This window comes from Parus major, chromosome 15 (genome assembly GCF_001522545.3).
Source record: "Parus major isolate Abel chromosome 15, Parus_major1.1, whole genome shotgun sequence".
Classification (NCBI taxonomy): Eukaryota; Metazoa; Chordata; class Aves; order Passeriformes; family Paridae; genus Parus; species Parus major.
The window spans coordinates 4,396,243-4,413,498 of NC_031784.1; the positions used below are offsets into that span (position 1 = coordinate 4,396,243).

The 17,256-nt window shown below is 42.7% G+C and overlaps 1 protein-coding gene and 1 long non-coding RNA gene across 8 annotated transcripts in view; one reads left to right on the forward strand and one right to left on the reverse strand.

Moving 5' to 3' along the window:
• Window positions 1-17,256, forward strand: part of KIAA1671 (KIAA1671 ortholog) — a 64,960-nt gene that overhangs the window by 18,367 nt on the left and 29,337 nt on the right. For 6 of the 7 annotated variants that reach the window (XM_033518216.1, XR_004499600.1, XR_004499601.1 and 3 more), the window contains 5 exons: window positions 2,215-2,341; window positions 2,606-4,244; window positions 4,718-4,811; window positions 6,152-9,355; window positions 10,113-10,235. In XM_033518216.1, the coding sequence (XP_033374107.1) occupies window positions 2,659-4,244; window positions 4,718-4,811; window positions 6,152-9,355; window positions 10,113-10,235 (5,007 nt within the window). In that variant the 5' untranslated portion in view covers window positions 2,215-2,341; window positions 2,606-2,658. Of the gene's footprint in view, window positions 1-2,214; window positions 2,342-2,605; window positions 4,245-4,717; window positions 4,812-6,151; window positions 9,356-10,112; window positions 10,236-14,212; window positions 14,388-17,256 lie in introns of those variants that run through there. The other variant, XM_015643981.2, reaches the window with a different exon arrangement.
• On the reverse strand, window positions 12,982-13,853 carry LOC117245202. The gene is made up of 2 exons (XR_004499603.1): window positions 13,469-13,853; window positions 12,982-13,382 (listed from the first exon to the last, which is right to left on the reverse strand). It is a non-coding gene; the product is annotated as an uncharacterized LOC117245202 (long non-coding RNA).

The following is a 17,256-nucleotide window of genomic DNA, read 5'->3' on the forward strand; positions in this document are numbered from 1 at the left end:
TTGAGGCTCTCTGCCACACGGGATGGGGACATGCAGGGGCAGCACAGGCAGCTCAGCTGACTGTCCCTGGGCAGAGGAGGTCAGGGAAGGAATAACATGATGTAGCTGATGGTGAGGGATTTACAACTGTAGTAGTACGATTACAGTAGTATTACTAAATATTAATAGCATCTGAAATCCTCCTGCAGTTCAATTTACAGTTGATTTTTATAAATTGCCCCAAATTTTGGATGTTGCCAACTGGACTGAAGATATTTTGTTAAGAAACAGGTTTATCTAAACCAAGATATGTGTTTCAAAACTGAGACACAGTGTCTAGTGTATATTACACTTGGCATTGATAACAAGATTTCTCTTCATCAAGAATACTTGTATCAAGGAGCTTTATCATTTTCAAAGTTGGGTGATTATTTTTTCTCCTAAATATTTTGTTCTTTTTCAAATACTTGTCTGTTTGGGGCCACTTATCTGTTGTAGGGCAGCTGAATTTAGAACACAAAAACTGACTTGGTAGTTTTTGTAGGGGAAAACGGGGTCCTGTAAAGCTGGAGTGTAATGAAAGTAAGGAAGGTGTAAATTTAGTGTTAGGAATATTGGCTGGAGAAGCAAATTGTGTTCTGTTACCAGGGATTAGGTCCCACATTGTGAATTCACTGCCCCGCGTTCCATTGAGGATCAAGTTTTAGTCCATTTAAGGAGCTCTGTGCCCCCTTCTTCTCTTCCAGAGAAACAGCAGCTACAGAATGATAGGAGAGAATTTATTCTCAGCTACTGCAAGACCGATGCTGTTTTCACAGCTGAATTTTTCCCTTTGCAAAAGGGAAGTTGCCTGTGAGCATCAGCCTCATTCCAGCAAGTTTCCTTTTAGAGCACCTCCCAAACCTTTGCATCCTTGGAATGTGAGAGCATTTTAATCGGATTTTGATGGTGTTTCTTAGAGGAGGAGTGGGAGAGGGAGGAAGATTTCATGGAGATCTGTGTGATGATGGTGGAAGGGGCAGATTGATGTGGATAAGCTGATTGGGTTAGTGGCTATTTTGGAAAGAGGAGGTCATGGACTTGGGAGGGGGGGAGTGGCATCAGGGATAAGTGGTTGAGACAGAACTCCAAGTGGATTGGGAGATGAAAGGGAACAGACAAGGTGAGTGGAGTTCATTCTCCTGCCTGAGAGAGGGAGCACAAGCGGGGACAAAAATAAATCCCTGCAATTTCGGTGCCAGTGTGGGCTAAGTCTGGTCAAGGGAAGCTGAAGGTGAAATAACCACTTCTCCAGACTGCAGACTCAGGAAGGCAAGATCCTGGTTGGTTTTTTTTTTTAATAATCACAAGTAGGAAGCTCCATATTCCACAGAATCTACAAATAAGTTTATTTGCATGGTAAATTCACACCAATATAGGGTCCAGTGAGACGAGTTCAAAAATTGCCCCTTCAAAGGCTGCCCAAAAGAGAAAAGAGGGTGGCAACACAAATTTGGGCCTCTGGTTATGAAGTATAGTGTGAGTTTTCTAAAAGTGAAGAGCTTTTAGAATGACAGCTTTTGGAGGAAAAAATAATCTAACCTTACATAGCTGCCTGCATCTGCTACGAGTTTAAATATACTTCTGTTAGGAAAAATTCAGGTTACTTCTTGTAGCTGAAATTCTAATTACTTCTGGTTTTCCCACTTCTCTGCAGTAAGAATATAATTAAAGCCAAAGCTCTTCTCCTACCTTTGCTAGCAGATACAAAACTGCTTTGTCATGGTAAAAGTCCCATTTTGATGGAAAATCAGCCATTACAGGTCAGCTGCTCAGGTAGCACTTCACAGACTGCTGCCCCAGAAAAGAGCTTTACAATAGAAAGTAAATTACAGTAATTGAGATTACAGTAATGCAGAGCTCTGTGTTTAACCAGTGATTGGCAGCACTTGAATATGCAAACAGTCTTACCTAAATGTGGTTTTAACTGTTCAGATTTGGTGTGTCTGTTGTGCAGTCCAAGTTATTCCCCCTTCACCTTTCAGTTACACCTTTAAGTGGTAATTTCTTGTGGATTCTTTAATGGCTGTTTGAAAAATAAACATTCTTCTGTTTTTTACAGTTACATGAGGTCACTTTTGCTTGGAAACCAGCTTCTTCTCCTTAGAATGCTCTGAATTTTTGTCTCACATGGCATTGCTTGTGTAGGTTTGGGTATGTGCCACACCTGAGTCAGAATATTTTGTTTATTTGCAGGTGAGGTCTGGGCAGTGTCTCTATAGTGATCACATTCCCTGTCCTTAAATGTGCCCTTGGTGACCAAGCTCTTGTCGCTATGAGGAAAGATTCAGGCCCTATGGATTGGTTGCAACAGCAAATTATGGTAAGTGGGAGCATGGAAATTTGTAGGATATGTTTATTTCCATTGTATTTAGTTATTGGACCAAGTCAGTAAATAATGGTGTTTCTTGTTGTTTTAGAGGGAGCACTATGTCTTTCATAGTGCTATAAACTCTGGGATCAGCATATCTGAAAGGCACCTTAATCTGAGTTTGCTTCCTTGTGAATTTATGTGAGAATGATGTTATTTGATGTTCATGCTGACTCTACATCAATACTTGCATTTTTATCTTTTTTTTTTTTTCAGATTTGTTTTCCTTGCTGGAGTTTTTCAGTTCTGTTGAATGTGTAATTCCAGCTATGGCAACAAGAGTAGAAATTAATTCTACTTTGGCGTCTTTGACGGCTGTCCCTGACCTAGCTGAGCTCAGGGCTGAGGAGAAGGCACAGCGTGTGTATGTCAGTGTGCTTTCAGATGCCAGCAACAAGGCAAAGGAAGCCTCAGCATCACTGACTCTTGAAGAGAACAAGAAATTTGGGAATTCCTTGAGATCTGCAACGATGCCCTCACTGGGATCAAGGCCGAGACTTTTCCCAAAGCCTTTTTGTAAAGAGAAATCCTCGGATACTTTTGCAAACGTCAAACCGCCCGTCCCAGCGTTCAGATCCAGCAGCATGGTGAGAAAGTCCACTGAGGAAACATCCTCTGTGAAGGTGTTGGGTGGGAATGTCCCTCCCTTAGTGGATCAGAAAGCCATTGGCAGTGAAAATCAGGCTGACAGTGACATGGTGACAAATGTGACTTTCTACACAGGGCCCAGTGCCAACACGGTCATTCTGTTTGAGCCAGCGGGCCCTGAGCAGGCCAAGGTCAGCCTGGCCCAGGAGAAAAGGGCTCAGGAGCGCAGGGGATTTACTGCTCTGCAAACCAAGGACCTCCAGGGCTCTGTGAAGCCAGCAGAGACACCCAGGAATCCTGATGGGTCTCTCCATAGGCAGATGTCGTTTTCCTCCAGTCTCAGGCCGGACTCCTGGAACTCCCTCAAAACCGGTGAAAAGAAAGATGCTCGTGAAGTTCATCCAGGGGAGAAAAATAGTAATGATGTAAATAATCTCAGCAATAAAGTTGATTTCTCTGTTGATGTCCAGCAAAGGGCGAAGCATAGACCAGTGTCTGCTATTTTTCTGGAGTCATTACGAGATCAAAAGCATCACGCTGTGGAGGCTTCTGAGGAAAAATCTCCTACAGAGAAATCTGGGGTGAGAAAACCAAGGCCTTTGTCCATGGACCTGACAGCTAAGTTTGAACATAAAGATCTTTCTTCTTGCAAGAAGGCTGGTTCATCCCACGAAAGCAAGGAGAATGTATCCACAATTGCTTTTACTGATGTGGGTAGTCATGATCAGTCTGAAACGGGGCCAAAACATGAAGAAACTGAATTTAATAAAAGCAGTTCTTCTAAAACAAACCTGAAATGCAGTAGTCAGGACATTGGCATCTTAAATAATGGGAAATACACCTGGGAAACGAAACTTAAATCTAAAAGTGAACAAATTGAAGCAAAACCAGAAATAATTATTAACTTGCATGGTCCTGAAAGAAGCCCTGAAACAACCAGTGAAAGCAGAACTAATAAAGGAGGGAAAAGACCAGATCAGAAGGAAACATACATGTTCCTGGGCAGTGAAAATCCTGCAGCTTCCTCAGAAAAAGAGAATAATATCTTAAGAGGTAGTGTTAAAAAACACATCAGCTTGTTTACTTCAGAAAATCCCAGTGCCACAGCGGATACAGAGCTTCAGCCAGCAGCTGCTGAGAAGGAAAGCAGGTGTGTGACCATCCAGCAGAGGATCAAAGAGCTGACAACAGAAAATCCTGATGTTAAGGGAGGAAATCTGCGCCGGTCACTACAGTCGCGGCCACTCTCTGCAGACTTAACCAAGATGTAGGTTACAGAGAAATTCTGTCTAATCCTCTTGGCTTCATGTTGTTCAGCAGATCTTGCTCTCAGTCCAGTAAAGAAAGCTTGATCATTTTGCTTCCACTTAATGTGATTTTTTATTTTTATTTTTTACTATTATTCTTAAGCGCCTTTCCTGCCTTTTTTTTAATCCAAAAAGGAGAAAATTAAATGCATTCTGACAACAGCTGAAAAAAATAATAAAGCTGTCAATATTGTGACCTTTGCATGTAAATGTAACTGTCAGTGAGAGATATTATAGCTTGTTATGCACCTCTAAATTTTCTATTATCAAATAATATGCATAATTAACAATTTTTTTGAAATTTGGAAATCTAGATACAATTTAACCCCAAATACAGCCATTTACTATGAAATAGTGATGTTTCTCCTTCAGGAAATGTAATTTGATGGGTAATTCCGCCAGCCAAGAAGTAACACCAGTCCTTTTGTTTTAGGTTTTCAAGTCCAACATCAGGTGGTGAAGCAAAGCCTGAGAAACCTGGGGAGGCTGGAGCTGACTCGATCCATGACCTGCAGGAAAATCCAAAAGTAAGGAAGTGGTGGGCTCCAGCTGGCTCTGCAAGGAGAAGGTCCTGTTGTGTGTAGCTTTATCAATCATTTAACATTTAAATGGGTATGGAGAGTATTAGGGCTGCCACAATCCCTGTGGATTTGTGAGTTTGTCTTTAGGATGTGCAGAGAAAAGTTCAGGAGTGTTGTGTCTGCTGAGTTTGTCAAGCTCGGTGTGCACGCTGTTCAGGGTAGGAGTGGTAGAGGGGGAAAATGTTTTGTGTATGTTTTTTAAGGGATTTCTGATGCATGAAACCCCAGTGAATTGCCTGTGGCTGTGGTGGGTTTGTGCAGTGATTATTCTTTATTTTCTCCTGCATCCATGTCCCAGCTCCTGATAAATCCCAGCCTGAACCTTTGTCAGTCTCCTCAGCAACATTTACCTGGGCAGTTTAGACAACAAAGTGTTCCAAAATGATGATTTGCTGTGGAAGCTTTAGGCTCTCTCTGTTTCTAAGCAACACTTCAGTGTTGCAAAACAGAACTTCTCTGGTGACAGTTCTTAGTAGAGGAGATTTAATGTAGTTTAAGGGTGTTTGTAGTGAGTTCTCATGGCTTTTTTCCTGTCCAAGATAGGAATATGGGGTAAGGAAAAGCTACAGGTGCAAAGTTTCTGTAGTTCAGTGTTATTTTCAAGGAGAGAAATTTGTTTAAAAAAACAAACACCTTTCATTAATGGAAGTGCTGTTTTCAGAATCTGACAATAAAGTAGGATTAAAGAAATTCTTTGAGGAATAAAGCTCAGACTTACAAATCTTTATTTGTAAATACCTTTAGTGATAATTTTCTGATGTTCTTTAGCTTTTTTTAAAGACAATCTTAAGTCAACTCTGAGTTTTAAATTTTAAAACTTGAATAAAAGATTGGATTCCAGTAAGACCTCTAGTATTCTTTGATTCCCTTTATTATTTGCATGTTGTGCTTGTTCAGCAAGTGCTATTAAAAATACCATCTTTTAGAATGCTGCTTGTATTTTGTGTGAGTAGATAATAGTGAAGCATTGGTAATAAATATTAATTTCCATCTTTCCTTTTTTCCTTTGGCTCAGCTTAACATTTGTCATAGCTGAGCAGCTCCAGCTGTGATATTTACTCAGTTCATGTTCCTTGCAGTTTGACCATGTAACTGATTATTAGGGAGATATTTCTATTAAAATCAAGATTCAGGAGCTGGAACTACACATTCCTTTAGGGTTACCTTGGTCTCAGTGGAGTTTGTGTACAGGATCTGTTGTACAAAGTAGGTGCAAGTAAGTTTTAAATAAACTTTATTACACATTTTTAAAATAAACTCGGATAACGTGGATTTTGTTGTTTCAGAGCAAGGAGCTGAAGCTCTCCCATGGCACAGATTTCAACGAGGCATTTTCTCCTGGGAAGTCTTGGAAATCCCGGCAGGTTTTAAAGATAACCAATAAACCTGATCAGCTGGAGAGGAAAGGAAGCTTCCTGGGAGATGGTCAGCATTTCTCACAGCAGAGTGAGAGTTCTGTCTCATTCACAAGCAACTTTGAAAAGAAATTAAACCCAGCACTTCTGGAAAAGCCCTTCATTAAAACTGTCCGGGCCACCCTGTTTGAGCACAATGTTCAGAAGCACAGTGTTGTTGCTGAGCATTCTGGGGCTGATCCTGCACCAAAAAAGAACCAGGAGCCTGAGGCAAAGCAGGACCTGGTGGTTTTGGGGCACAGCAGACGCTCCTGGATGGGAGAAGGGGAGGAAACCACTACTGCAAAGGAGCATCACAAGCAGCCTGATCCACCAAAACATCCAGCACATGTAGAGAAAAGTCCAAAACCAGCTTGTTCAAGTGAAGACAAGAAAATGAATGTGGGAATTGTCTTAGAAAAATCTTTGGTTGAGAAAAGTGAAAAACCCACTCCTAAAAATGCAGAGAGTTCTCAAATTTACCAAAGAATAGAGCCCAGGTATGAAATCTTTCAGACATGTGGTGAAAGGGCTCTTAGTGAAGCCATCACAATGGCTCCTGAGAAAAAGGCCATGACACTCAGAACTAGAAAATCATCTGTGAAAGAGAATAAAACTGATGAGGATGTTGTACCCACAGGGCAGCCGGTTAAGGCAAGTAGTCACACTCTTTACTTGAAAGAAGATAATGTTGTTACTTCAGAAGCCAGAGAGACAAAAGTTCTCACAAGCAAGGCTGTGTTGAGAGAACCTGCTGGTTTTGTCTCCAGTGAATGCACTTTACCTGAACAGAAAAGAGACTCTGATAAAACTGATCCCGAGCCACTGTTCATAGCTGAGAAAACACCTTATTCCACAAACAAAAGTAAAGGTTTGGGAATGAGTGAAAAAGTCAGCAAGCTCCATGATGAAATGAAGGGTGAAAAGGGTGAAGTCTCTTCTGTAGATAAATCAGAGAGGATTAATGTTGTGAAATGCTCTTCTGAGAAAAGGAGTTTCAGGGCAGGTGGGACAGACATCCATGAATTCCGGACCAACTTGGATCGTGAATTGATTTCCACAAGTGTCAATAAACACGGGGCTCAGGCTTCAGTGCTTGCAAGTGGGCAATATTTTAAATCTTCTGGTAGCCACCCACCTGAAACAAAAGGACTGAATGTTACTAAAGAGGAATCTGGGACCTTTGGGTTGAGGAAAAGTCTGGACTTAAATTGTAAAGAGCGAGACTTCAGCTTGGCTTGTACAGCTCCTGAAAACAGTGAGAAACTCCGAGGAGCAGATCCAGAAGAGAAAGTCAGGAGAAGCAAAAGCAGTGTTTCTGACTTGAAGATTTCTGAAAGGTGGAGGAGAAGGACCTTGCCTCAGGAGTCACTCAAGGTGGAAGAAGTTGTGTGGCTCACTCCTGAAAATATCAAGAAGCTGAGCCGGACAGATTCATTGCAATTGAATGAAAATTCACTTAAAAAGAGAAGCAAAAAAATGAAAGATGGGGTAGAAGGGAGTGAGGCAAACCAAGCTGTTCTTGGCAGTCCTGATGATTACATGAAACATCAGAGTTCTGTCTTTGAGCCAAAAGCAACTTATTTTGCAGTGACTTATCAGGTTCCTGGTATCAAAAAAGAGAAAAGCTTTGTTGGTGCTCCCAGTGCAAGTGAAATTAATACCATTTCTGGTTCAAGCGAGGGAGCAGCAATTAATCTGGACCCTGTTTTTCCTGGAAGGTCCAAACCTTTATTGCAGCAACCAAATAAAAATGTGACAAGTTCAACTTGTAGAGAAGACTCATGGGAAGTGCATGTTAGCAAGGATTGGGTCAAAGAAGATGAAAAAGATGCCGTTTTCTCCAAAAGTATTGCATTTGGTAATTTTCCTCTGTCTAAGAAAGATAACCAACAGCATCACGAAAAAGGTCTGGATCATTGTAAAGAGAAAATTATAGATGTTGATGCTTTCCTGTTAAAACATGATCTGGAAAATACAGCTCAAGCTGATCTCAAGAGTGGCAGAAAGAAAGTCTCCTCTTACCACGAACCCCGGTCCCCACCGCGTTCCGCGCAGGTGCGTAAGGACAGCGAGCTGGGCCCCCAGAAAAGGAGTGACAATAATTCTGATTTGCCTGGAAGGAAGGCTGAGGATGGGTACAGGTCCCAAATTCTCGATATTGATGCGCTTATGGCAGAATATAAAGAGGAATCAGCAAAGGCCAGTAAAGTTCAAGAGAAGTTCTGTGAAGATCTTGGCTCGCTGGGTAGGGAGAAATCAAAGAACAGAAGAAATGTGTCGGATAGAATGAGTCTTACCTACAGCTGGAATGAGTGGAAGAGTGGATCAGACCACTATTCAGTTAATAACAAGCCCAGTGAACGTGCAGAAGAGCAGCACAGGCCTGAGAAGCTAATCCTAAATGAAAAGAGCAAAGACAAACTGGAATTACGGAGCCCTGAATTTGATAAGCAGAAGTCCAAAGACAGAAAGGTCAGCCCTCCTTACTGGGGAAACCCCAGCAGCATTTTTCCAGAGAAGTTTGTAAATTCACCTGTGGAATTTGCTAGGAAGAAAACTTTCATTGTTGATGAGGATGAAGAAGTGAACTTGACCTCCAGAAATCAGGGTGCAAAATTTGTAATTGAAAAGGTACAGCCCATCAGTGTAGTGAGTACAGAGCAGAGGCTGGAAGTCAATCAGGCCTCCAGGTTGTCCCTAAAGGCTGATGGTGGGCCCTTGCAGAAGAAGTTGGTGACAAAAGAACAGTTCCTGGAGGTGTCTCCAGAGGGTGACTGGAGCAAAAACATAGTGAGAAGCTCCACACTGAGAAGCAAAGACAGCACAAATAAAATGTGGGAGGGCGACTCTTTGAGAAGTAAGGCTGATTGGAAGAGTTACATGTCTGGGTTTGGGACCGTCCCCGCGGATCTCAGGCGATCCTACTCGGAAAAATGCCGCCAAGGAAGGGACAGCCTGCCCCTCATGCAGGAGGTGAGGGCAAGGAAGGACCTGCATCGATCCAGGCCAAGCTTCCCCTTGGAAAGTGTGGATAACTCGTGGAAACACAAGGTGTCAGCTCAGTCAGAACCATTCTTCCATGAAGATAAAAAGGTATTTTCAAATGGTAGCCAAGTGTTTCATGTAACTGTATTGAGGATAAGGATTTTATTGTGTCCTTGTGGCACTTTTCAGCACTCCACAGCAAGGCAGCAGATCCATACTTTTCACTGGAGTTCATTTCATTTTGGGTTCTCTTGAGCAATGGCTGTTGCACTAGATGACCTCATTTTTGCTTCAAGTCTAGAAATACTTATTGATGTTTCTGTGGAGAGCTTGAAGAAGCTTTAAAAAGTGTGCTTATGATTTTTGTAATGCTGTGAACCTGGGAAGTTAAATTGTTAACTCTGCAATTTTATATTTACTTGGAAAGAAGTAATTAGGGTTTATTTTACAAGGTGTCAGCACTGATCTTTCTGGACCTCTCTTTTGTTTTTTGTCTGAAGGAAGCAAAGGGTTCTTTTTATTTTTACTGGGTGAATGGCCTTCATTTGTCTGTGAAACTGCACTGCTTTCCTGACTTTGGTGAGAGGCAAGAGATTCCCTTCACACAGTGACATGTGAATGAAGTCCAGAGATTGGATTTGATTGGAAAAGACCTTAATGGTGCTATAATTCTGTGATTAAAGTGTAGGATGTTCATGGCTATCGTGTGTTTTTCCATTTTGTGTTTCCAGCTTTGAGTTTCCTCTGGTGGGTTTTTTTTTCCAGAAGGCATTTTTATATATGTGTATGTATATATGTATATATATAAAATATGTATATATGCATGTGCATGTATATTTAATTACATTATAACTGTATTTTACAGGCTCCCAGGAAAGAGTGGAGCAAGCAGAGCTCAGACAAAACAGAGGGAACAGACTTTTCCTCGGTGTCTACACAGAGGAGCCACCACAGTTTCTACAAGGAGAGAAGAGCAGATTTTGGGATGGTACGTGACCCTGGAGGAGGTGTTTGGGGTGGGATCAGGGAGCTGCAGCTCTGTTTTCCTCTTTGCAAAGGGCTGTGGTAGAAGGATGTGTCTGCCAAGCAGAAAAGCGTTTGCTGGGGGGTTGAACTGGCGAGGTTGCCCCTCCCTGGGATCCCACCCCGCTGTTCCCTGCCAAAGCTTCCAACACGAAGTCTCAGCCTTGCAGCTTGTTCAGTTTGCTTTCTGAGTGAAGAATTTTCATCCTGAACTCAAGATGGCTCTAGAGCATTATGGTATTTGTTGTTTTCTCTGCTTGTGCAGACAAATAGAGCTGTCCCAGCCTGAGAAATGATGGGTTTAATTTTCTTTCTGTCGGCAACATACAGAGAAGTGTTTCTGTGAGGGATCACAGCTGACATTTTGGGTGGTTTGATTTGTCTCTAACATACAAACTGTTGGGGTGAATTCCTGCTTGAAGTTGTTGGGTGGTGTTCTCCTCGGTTGCAGAAGGATGACCTGACTTTAGCCCTCTGAGAAATTTCATGTTGTGAAATAGCATCCAGCTGTTGTTCTGAAATAGGAAACAAAGGTCTGGATGTTCCAAAAGATGTACAATAAATGAAATAATCAATGTTTTCTGAGGAAAGTAAAGATTTGGAAGGGCTAATGGCTCTTTTTCTTTCCCATTCTTAGCATGGTTCATCTTAGGGGATTTGGGTTATTGACAGAATAGGCATTTATCCAACCCCTAAAAGTAATGTACCATCAGCTTATGGTGCAGATATATAAAGGTGATGCTGGCCAGGTAGGAAATGTGGACAGAAGGGCTGTTGGAAATAGTGCTGGGATGACTGAACTGTTCAGGTGCTGTGCTCAGGTAAATACAGCTGCTGTTCTCCAACTTCCTTGTTGATTGGGAGGTTACTCAGAAGAATCCTTCAGCTTCACCAAGTGTAGCCTGAGACAGGAAGGGAAGGTGGGGAAGGGAGACTCAGCTCTTTGAAAAGAGAAAACTCAGCTGTGTGGAATTCAGTAGGATTCGAGTGCTTTGCTCCTTTGTGTGTTTGTTGTGCAGTGCCATGGGAGCCCAAGGGCAGCCTGGTCCTCCTGGGTGTAAAGTGTGAGTGCACTGAAGGGGCTGTGACTTGCATTTGGGAGGGGAAAAACTCACCACACCGATGTTTTCCAAAGCCCCACAGAGGTACTGCAGAGGATTATGTAAAACCAAACCATTTCTCCTGCGCCAAGGTTGTGCCTTTGTTTTCTTTGGAGAAAAGACAGATTTTGGGTGCGGAGTCGCAGTTCTGTCAGCGCGTTCCAACACTCCCCTCTGCTGGAGACACATCCGAGCTGTGTGAGGTGGACAGACACGAGGGGTCAGGAAAGAGCCACGGGAGTCACAGTTAATTCCCTGTTTCCCTGGAATCTGAACACAGCCTGTATTTCCCTTGGTGCATCTGTAAAGGGGGATTAGATGGAAGTGTGACATTGTGCTGCTGTTTGCTTTGAGCTGTTTCTGGTCTGTGTAGTTGGGAAGTTACTTATTTTTCCTTGTGGCTTAATTACAAAACACATCTTCCAGTCCATATTGCTGGTCAGTGAGGGTATTGGTATGGTTCTAGTGAGACTGAGTGCTCAAAGTCACAAGTCTTGCTGTAGAATAAACAATTCCTTTTGATTCACATTCACCAGTGAAGAACTGATATTGTTACCCTTTATATTTGCCAAACAAGTTCACAAGAATATCCATTTGTTGCATTATTCCACATCTGTCTGTGATAATAAACAACTGCTTGAATGCTTTACCAGGACAGCTGATGAGCTAGGTTCTTATGGATAAATACAATTCCAAATGGAAGCAAGGTGCTTCCAAAGTAGTATCATTTTACCTCTGGAGAAGTAATTTCTTTGTGATTTTATTCCTGAGAATCTGCTTGTAATCAGGCTTTTAGAACATTACATAGGATGACTTTGAAATCAACCGTTGCAAAATATAAGTGGCAATATGGGATTGGTGTTTGGAATTGCAAAGGATGATACTTTGGAGATTTAATTCATCAAGATCATGTTGTTCAGCTATTTTGAGTTTGTATTGATTAAAAAACAAGTGAGGCTTTTATAAAGATGGACTGTCATCATCTATGGTTTAACTGTGGCTGGTACTTCCCTCTCTTTCAGCCCTGCTGCAGGACAAAGTAGGTATAAAAATGAAGTTTTGTGCTTTGAACAGCGAGGAGTTTCTCTTACTGCCTCAACTGCAAAGCTCTGCAGTCTGCAGCAGGCTCAGGGCCTTGGGCTCTTGTAGGGATCTTTTCTTCAGACCTGGAATTCAGGTGGAGGGACAGGTGTGGGCCCTGAGCAATCAAACCCTCTCTGGGCTGTTACCTGTGGTTGGATGTGGGGCTGTTCCCACTCAGTGCCACGCCTGCAAATCCAGGGGCAACCACGGAGCTCAGGAGGTGTTTCCATAAATTGTGTGATGCCATCAGAGCTGACGTTGGGTCACAAGCCTGGCTTCCTGATTGAGTCATCCAGACTGATAAGAGTTTTGGGAATTTAAAACCTGAGGAATGAGTGCTGGGACTCATCCTCCAAATAAAGGAGCTGTGGGTGTGCTGTGGGGCTGGAGGACTTGCACCTTCAGATGGAAATGGAGCAGCTTTAGTGCAGCTCTGGGTTCTAACCCAAACTGCTGCTTTGGGGAGTTAGAACAGAGCACTGTTACTAGAAGTGATGTAGGCAGGAATTATTTTGAAGCCTCTCAACATATTATTTATTTATTTTATTTTAAACTCTGGGGGTTTTTTGTCATTTAGGGAGGAAAATCTCTCTAATGGTCTCAATAGAAAGATGCGTTTATATGAGACTGTGATGTGTGGGTGGAGAAGGGTTTGTTGAAGAAAATCATGAGTTGACTCTTAAAATATCTTGGAAATGAAGTGCAAGGGAGAGAAGATAAATATTTTATAAACATGTGCAGATGAATTTATGGTTTGGCTTGTCACAGTTCACCAGTTGTTTTCAGTTCTGCCCATGACAGGTCTGTCTCCTGCCCACTGAAAACCACACCTTCTCTTTTTCTGGACCATGTAAAGCCTCTGATACTGGAGCTTTGTTCCTTCTGATACCCATCTTGAGTGGTTCTGTTACCCCAAAAATTGACTCATCCTGGAATAAAATTAAAATACTTTGTCAACTCTACAGGAATTCATAGGTGATGATTAGAATAGTGAGGAGTAGTTTCCTTGCATTACCAAAATTTCAAGGAGAGGAGGCTGCAGCATCCTGGGAGCTGATTTTTGTCACCTCAACCTTGTCCCTCCCTGGGAAGGGTGAGAGCTGGAGCAGTGCTGGGAGAGGACAAGGCTGTAGGAGCCCTCCCTGGACAGGCTCCTGTCACTTATCTTCCCTTTTCCTATCAAAAAAAGGACGTAAGTAAAAAAAGCAGCGTTACAATTCCCATTTTTGCTCTTCACAAACCACCCACTGCTGATGTCCAACAACTCCACCACTCTCTATTTCAGACCCAGCCCGAGGAGGACGACCCGGGGGTGGGTAAAGCTCTGCCTGGGCTTTTTTCCTTTTTTGGCAGTTTTCATTCCCTGGGAACATTCCAGGGTTGTATAAAAAGTCACTTGGTTGTATCTATTTCTCCTCGTTCACAGAAGACATTTTTATATTCAAAGAACATAAAAACAGCAGTTCCTCTTGTTACATGTGTGGGTTTTTGTCTTTCCTGTACATCACCCAAAACAAGGTCAGCGAGCGACCCCGCCAGCGTTCACAGCATTTCATAACTGAGGGAGTTTAGAGCTTTCCTTTCCTTCTGGAGGGCCTTGACTGCAAAACCCAAAGTCCTGTCAGTAATTCCAGCCTTGACCCACTCCAGATTAGAGTTGGGAGCAGTGGGTTCTCAGGAACAAGTGGTTTGGTCACGTGCTGCCGGTAGCTGAGCGGCTGCTCCTGAGGAGCCCCAGCTCTGACGTGGGGCCAGACACACTCGGTACATTATTCATGCTGCTTTTAATTGCTCCACTCTGCTTTTAACTGGTGCTGGAGGCGGGGAGAGCCAGGAGCTGCCTGCAACAGGGATGGGTTGGCGTTAACTCAGAGCTGTGGAAAATGGAGTATTATTACTGTCCACGTCTGCTGAAGTTCCTGCAGTATCTGTGGGTAAGTGTGTGCTGGAATGTCAGTGTGCTCCCAGAGCTGTTTCCACTCTTTCCACTCTTTCCAGAAATCCTGGGAGTGTTCATATGTGCTGAAGGCTTTCCTCAGCAGTTCCTTTTTGAGTAGTAACGTGAAACTTGGGATTTATTTTGGGTGAGAAAGGCTGTTTTATCTCTAATACTTAAAATGTAGACTACCCGAATGTGCCTTGGAAAACCCTTTTAGGAGTCAACACTTCTTCCTTGTTTATGAAGAACCATGGGAGTTGTGGTTTGGTTTAGTGTGTGTTAGGAATATTCTTCTCTCTTTGTGTAAAAGCTTTCCCTGGCTCTGGAGCCCCTGCTCTGCTGCTGGTACAGCCACTGCCTGCTATTCCAGGAAAACAGCTGTGCTCCTGCCTTTAGGAGTGTGTCATTTTACAGTTCCTTACTTGTTTTTAATTTGACTCTTTATGGGTTTTGATGTCTCGGTGAGCACTTCCTCTTCCAACACTCCTCAGGGCTGTCTGTCATGAAAGGCTCTTTTTAGCAGGCTCTGTGCTGCCCTGCCAGCTTTGCTCGGGGACTGCTGTGTGTCTGAAACTTTCACATTTATAAAACATACATTTGAGCTGAAAAGCCTTTCTGAATAAATACTGTATTGCTTTGAACGAATTACTTAATGTTCTAATTTCTCCTGGACTCATCAAAGATCAGTTTTCATTTGCTTGTTGTAGTTTGCATTGATCTTCATTTTTTCAGCTGTCAGTTCAGAGTATAATCAGCACCCACACCAAACCTCTCCATGTTAGTTGTTATCTACTATGTTTTAAAACTGCAGCAGAGTTTCCTTCCCTCATTTTTAGTTTAATTTTGCAATCCTTTACCTGTATGTCCTTTGATCAGTTGTGAGGTGAGATTGCCCACTGTGCATTTCTTGCTGCTGGGAGAGAAAATTGTGCTTGAAAAACGGGATTTTATTAAAACCTTTTCCTGCTGGAGACTGTAGTAGTGTAAAACGTGGACATGCTGGTCATTAATTAATTTTTTTATTTGACCAGCTTTATTTTGAAGAGACAAGCTTCCTTTAAATTACAAACTAAAAAATTAGTCATTAGTGTGATGAGGGGGTGGAAGTTCTTTGTGGTTTGTCAGTGTGAGAAGTGTGAAAGAGCTCTCTCCCTGCTCTTGCTTTGAGATGGGATTTTCCATAAGGCCAGGGGAGAAATCCCAAACCAACCCAAGCTTTGGATCAGTCCAGAAGGTGCCTGGGATGGTGGGTTCCAGTATTGTGCACTTCTAGGCTGTAACAGAACAGAATGTTACATTTTCTGGGTGTACATTCTCTTTTAGAGACCTTGGAGCATTTCCTAGGCACTTTCATTCATGCACACTTCCTGATTTACTGCAAGAAAATATTAGGATGACAGTACTGATATTCATGATGTTAAAGAAAAGAAATTTAAGAGACATACACAATTGTGCCTTCTGTCACTTTCTGTGCTGCTGTTGCTGCTGGAGGCTACTAAGGAGATACTTATCTGTTCTCTCTACTTACAGTCAGGAGTAACCAGAGATGTTTGGGTTGGTTGTCAAGTGTTATTTAATCTGTCTTGGGGAGCTAAGATACTTTATTTATTAGGCAGATGTACCTGAAGAAGTTACAACTCTGAATTAAAAAATATTATAAGGAAAATCTGGTTTTACATCTACTCTATGGAGTTACTGTTGGGTTGCATCTCCCCTGCTGTGTATTTCCTTTACTCCTACAGTGGTGGAGTTGTGGGACATCACTGGACCCACTCAGTGCCAGCTCTCTGCTAATTCCTTGCTGATTGCTGTCCTGATCTTTGGGCAGGATGTGTCTGACTGTGACAAACAGCATTTTCTGAGCACAGCAGGGTTTGTGTGCAGTGCTGTGACCACCACACGTCCTGTGGGAGGGTGACAGCTCTGGGTTTCTGAGCAGTGTCTTTGTGTCCAGTGAAATGCTTTTTCTCACAGCTTGTATACATTTGAGTATTTTCCAGTGTGCATGGGATAATAATATATTATATATATGTATGTAATCCATCTCCCCTTTTCCAGCTGGTGAGGAGCTCTGCTGCAGTTGGTACAAGACATCTTTAGGTCTGGCTAGCACAGGAAGTCCTGTAGGTGCAGCTCCATGGTCTTACATCAATCCCAGGGTCAGACTGGTCGTGCCAGGTGTGCAGCCACAGCACTGGGGTTTCCTGTTCCAATGCCCTTTGTCCAAGAACCAGTTTTCTTTGGCTTCCTGGTGGACACAGCTTCTGCTAGACTTCTCTGGTGGTTCTGTTCCTGCCCTTGGCCTTCTCATTTGTCAGCAGTTCTTGCTCTGGTTCACTGCTTAGTTTTTGCTTTCTAGAATGGATGTGGTGGTGGGTTTCCTGCCCATGCTGGTACCAGTGCAGATGAGTTATTTTTTCCCAGTCTGGCACTGGTAGTTTTTCAAACAGCAAAGAAATGCTACATCCTGAAAGCACTCAAAGCAAATGGCTTGTTTTAAATAAAATGTTCCTCTGCAGCACTGCAATGGTTTAAAAACACCTTGTTCTTTATTGATAGTCATGAATTGAACAATTACAAAATCAAAAGAAAATTGGGGTATTTAAGGAAGAAGATTTAGAGTTTGTTTTGACAAGATTTTGGTTGTTTAAAAGAATAGTTTTGATTCTTTTGTCTGGTGACTCTGAAGGAAGCAGCAGCTGGTTAATAACCACTGTCCTGACGTGTCACTGTGAGAGGAGGTGTGTTGGTGATGGGAGGAAACTGAAATCATTGGTCTGGAGCCACAGGTGATGGTCATCCTGTTCTGAGGGGGGTCATCCTGTTCTGAGGGGGGTCATCCTGTTCTGAGGGGGGTTACCCTG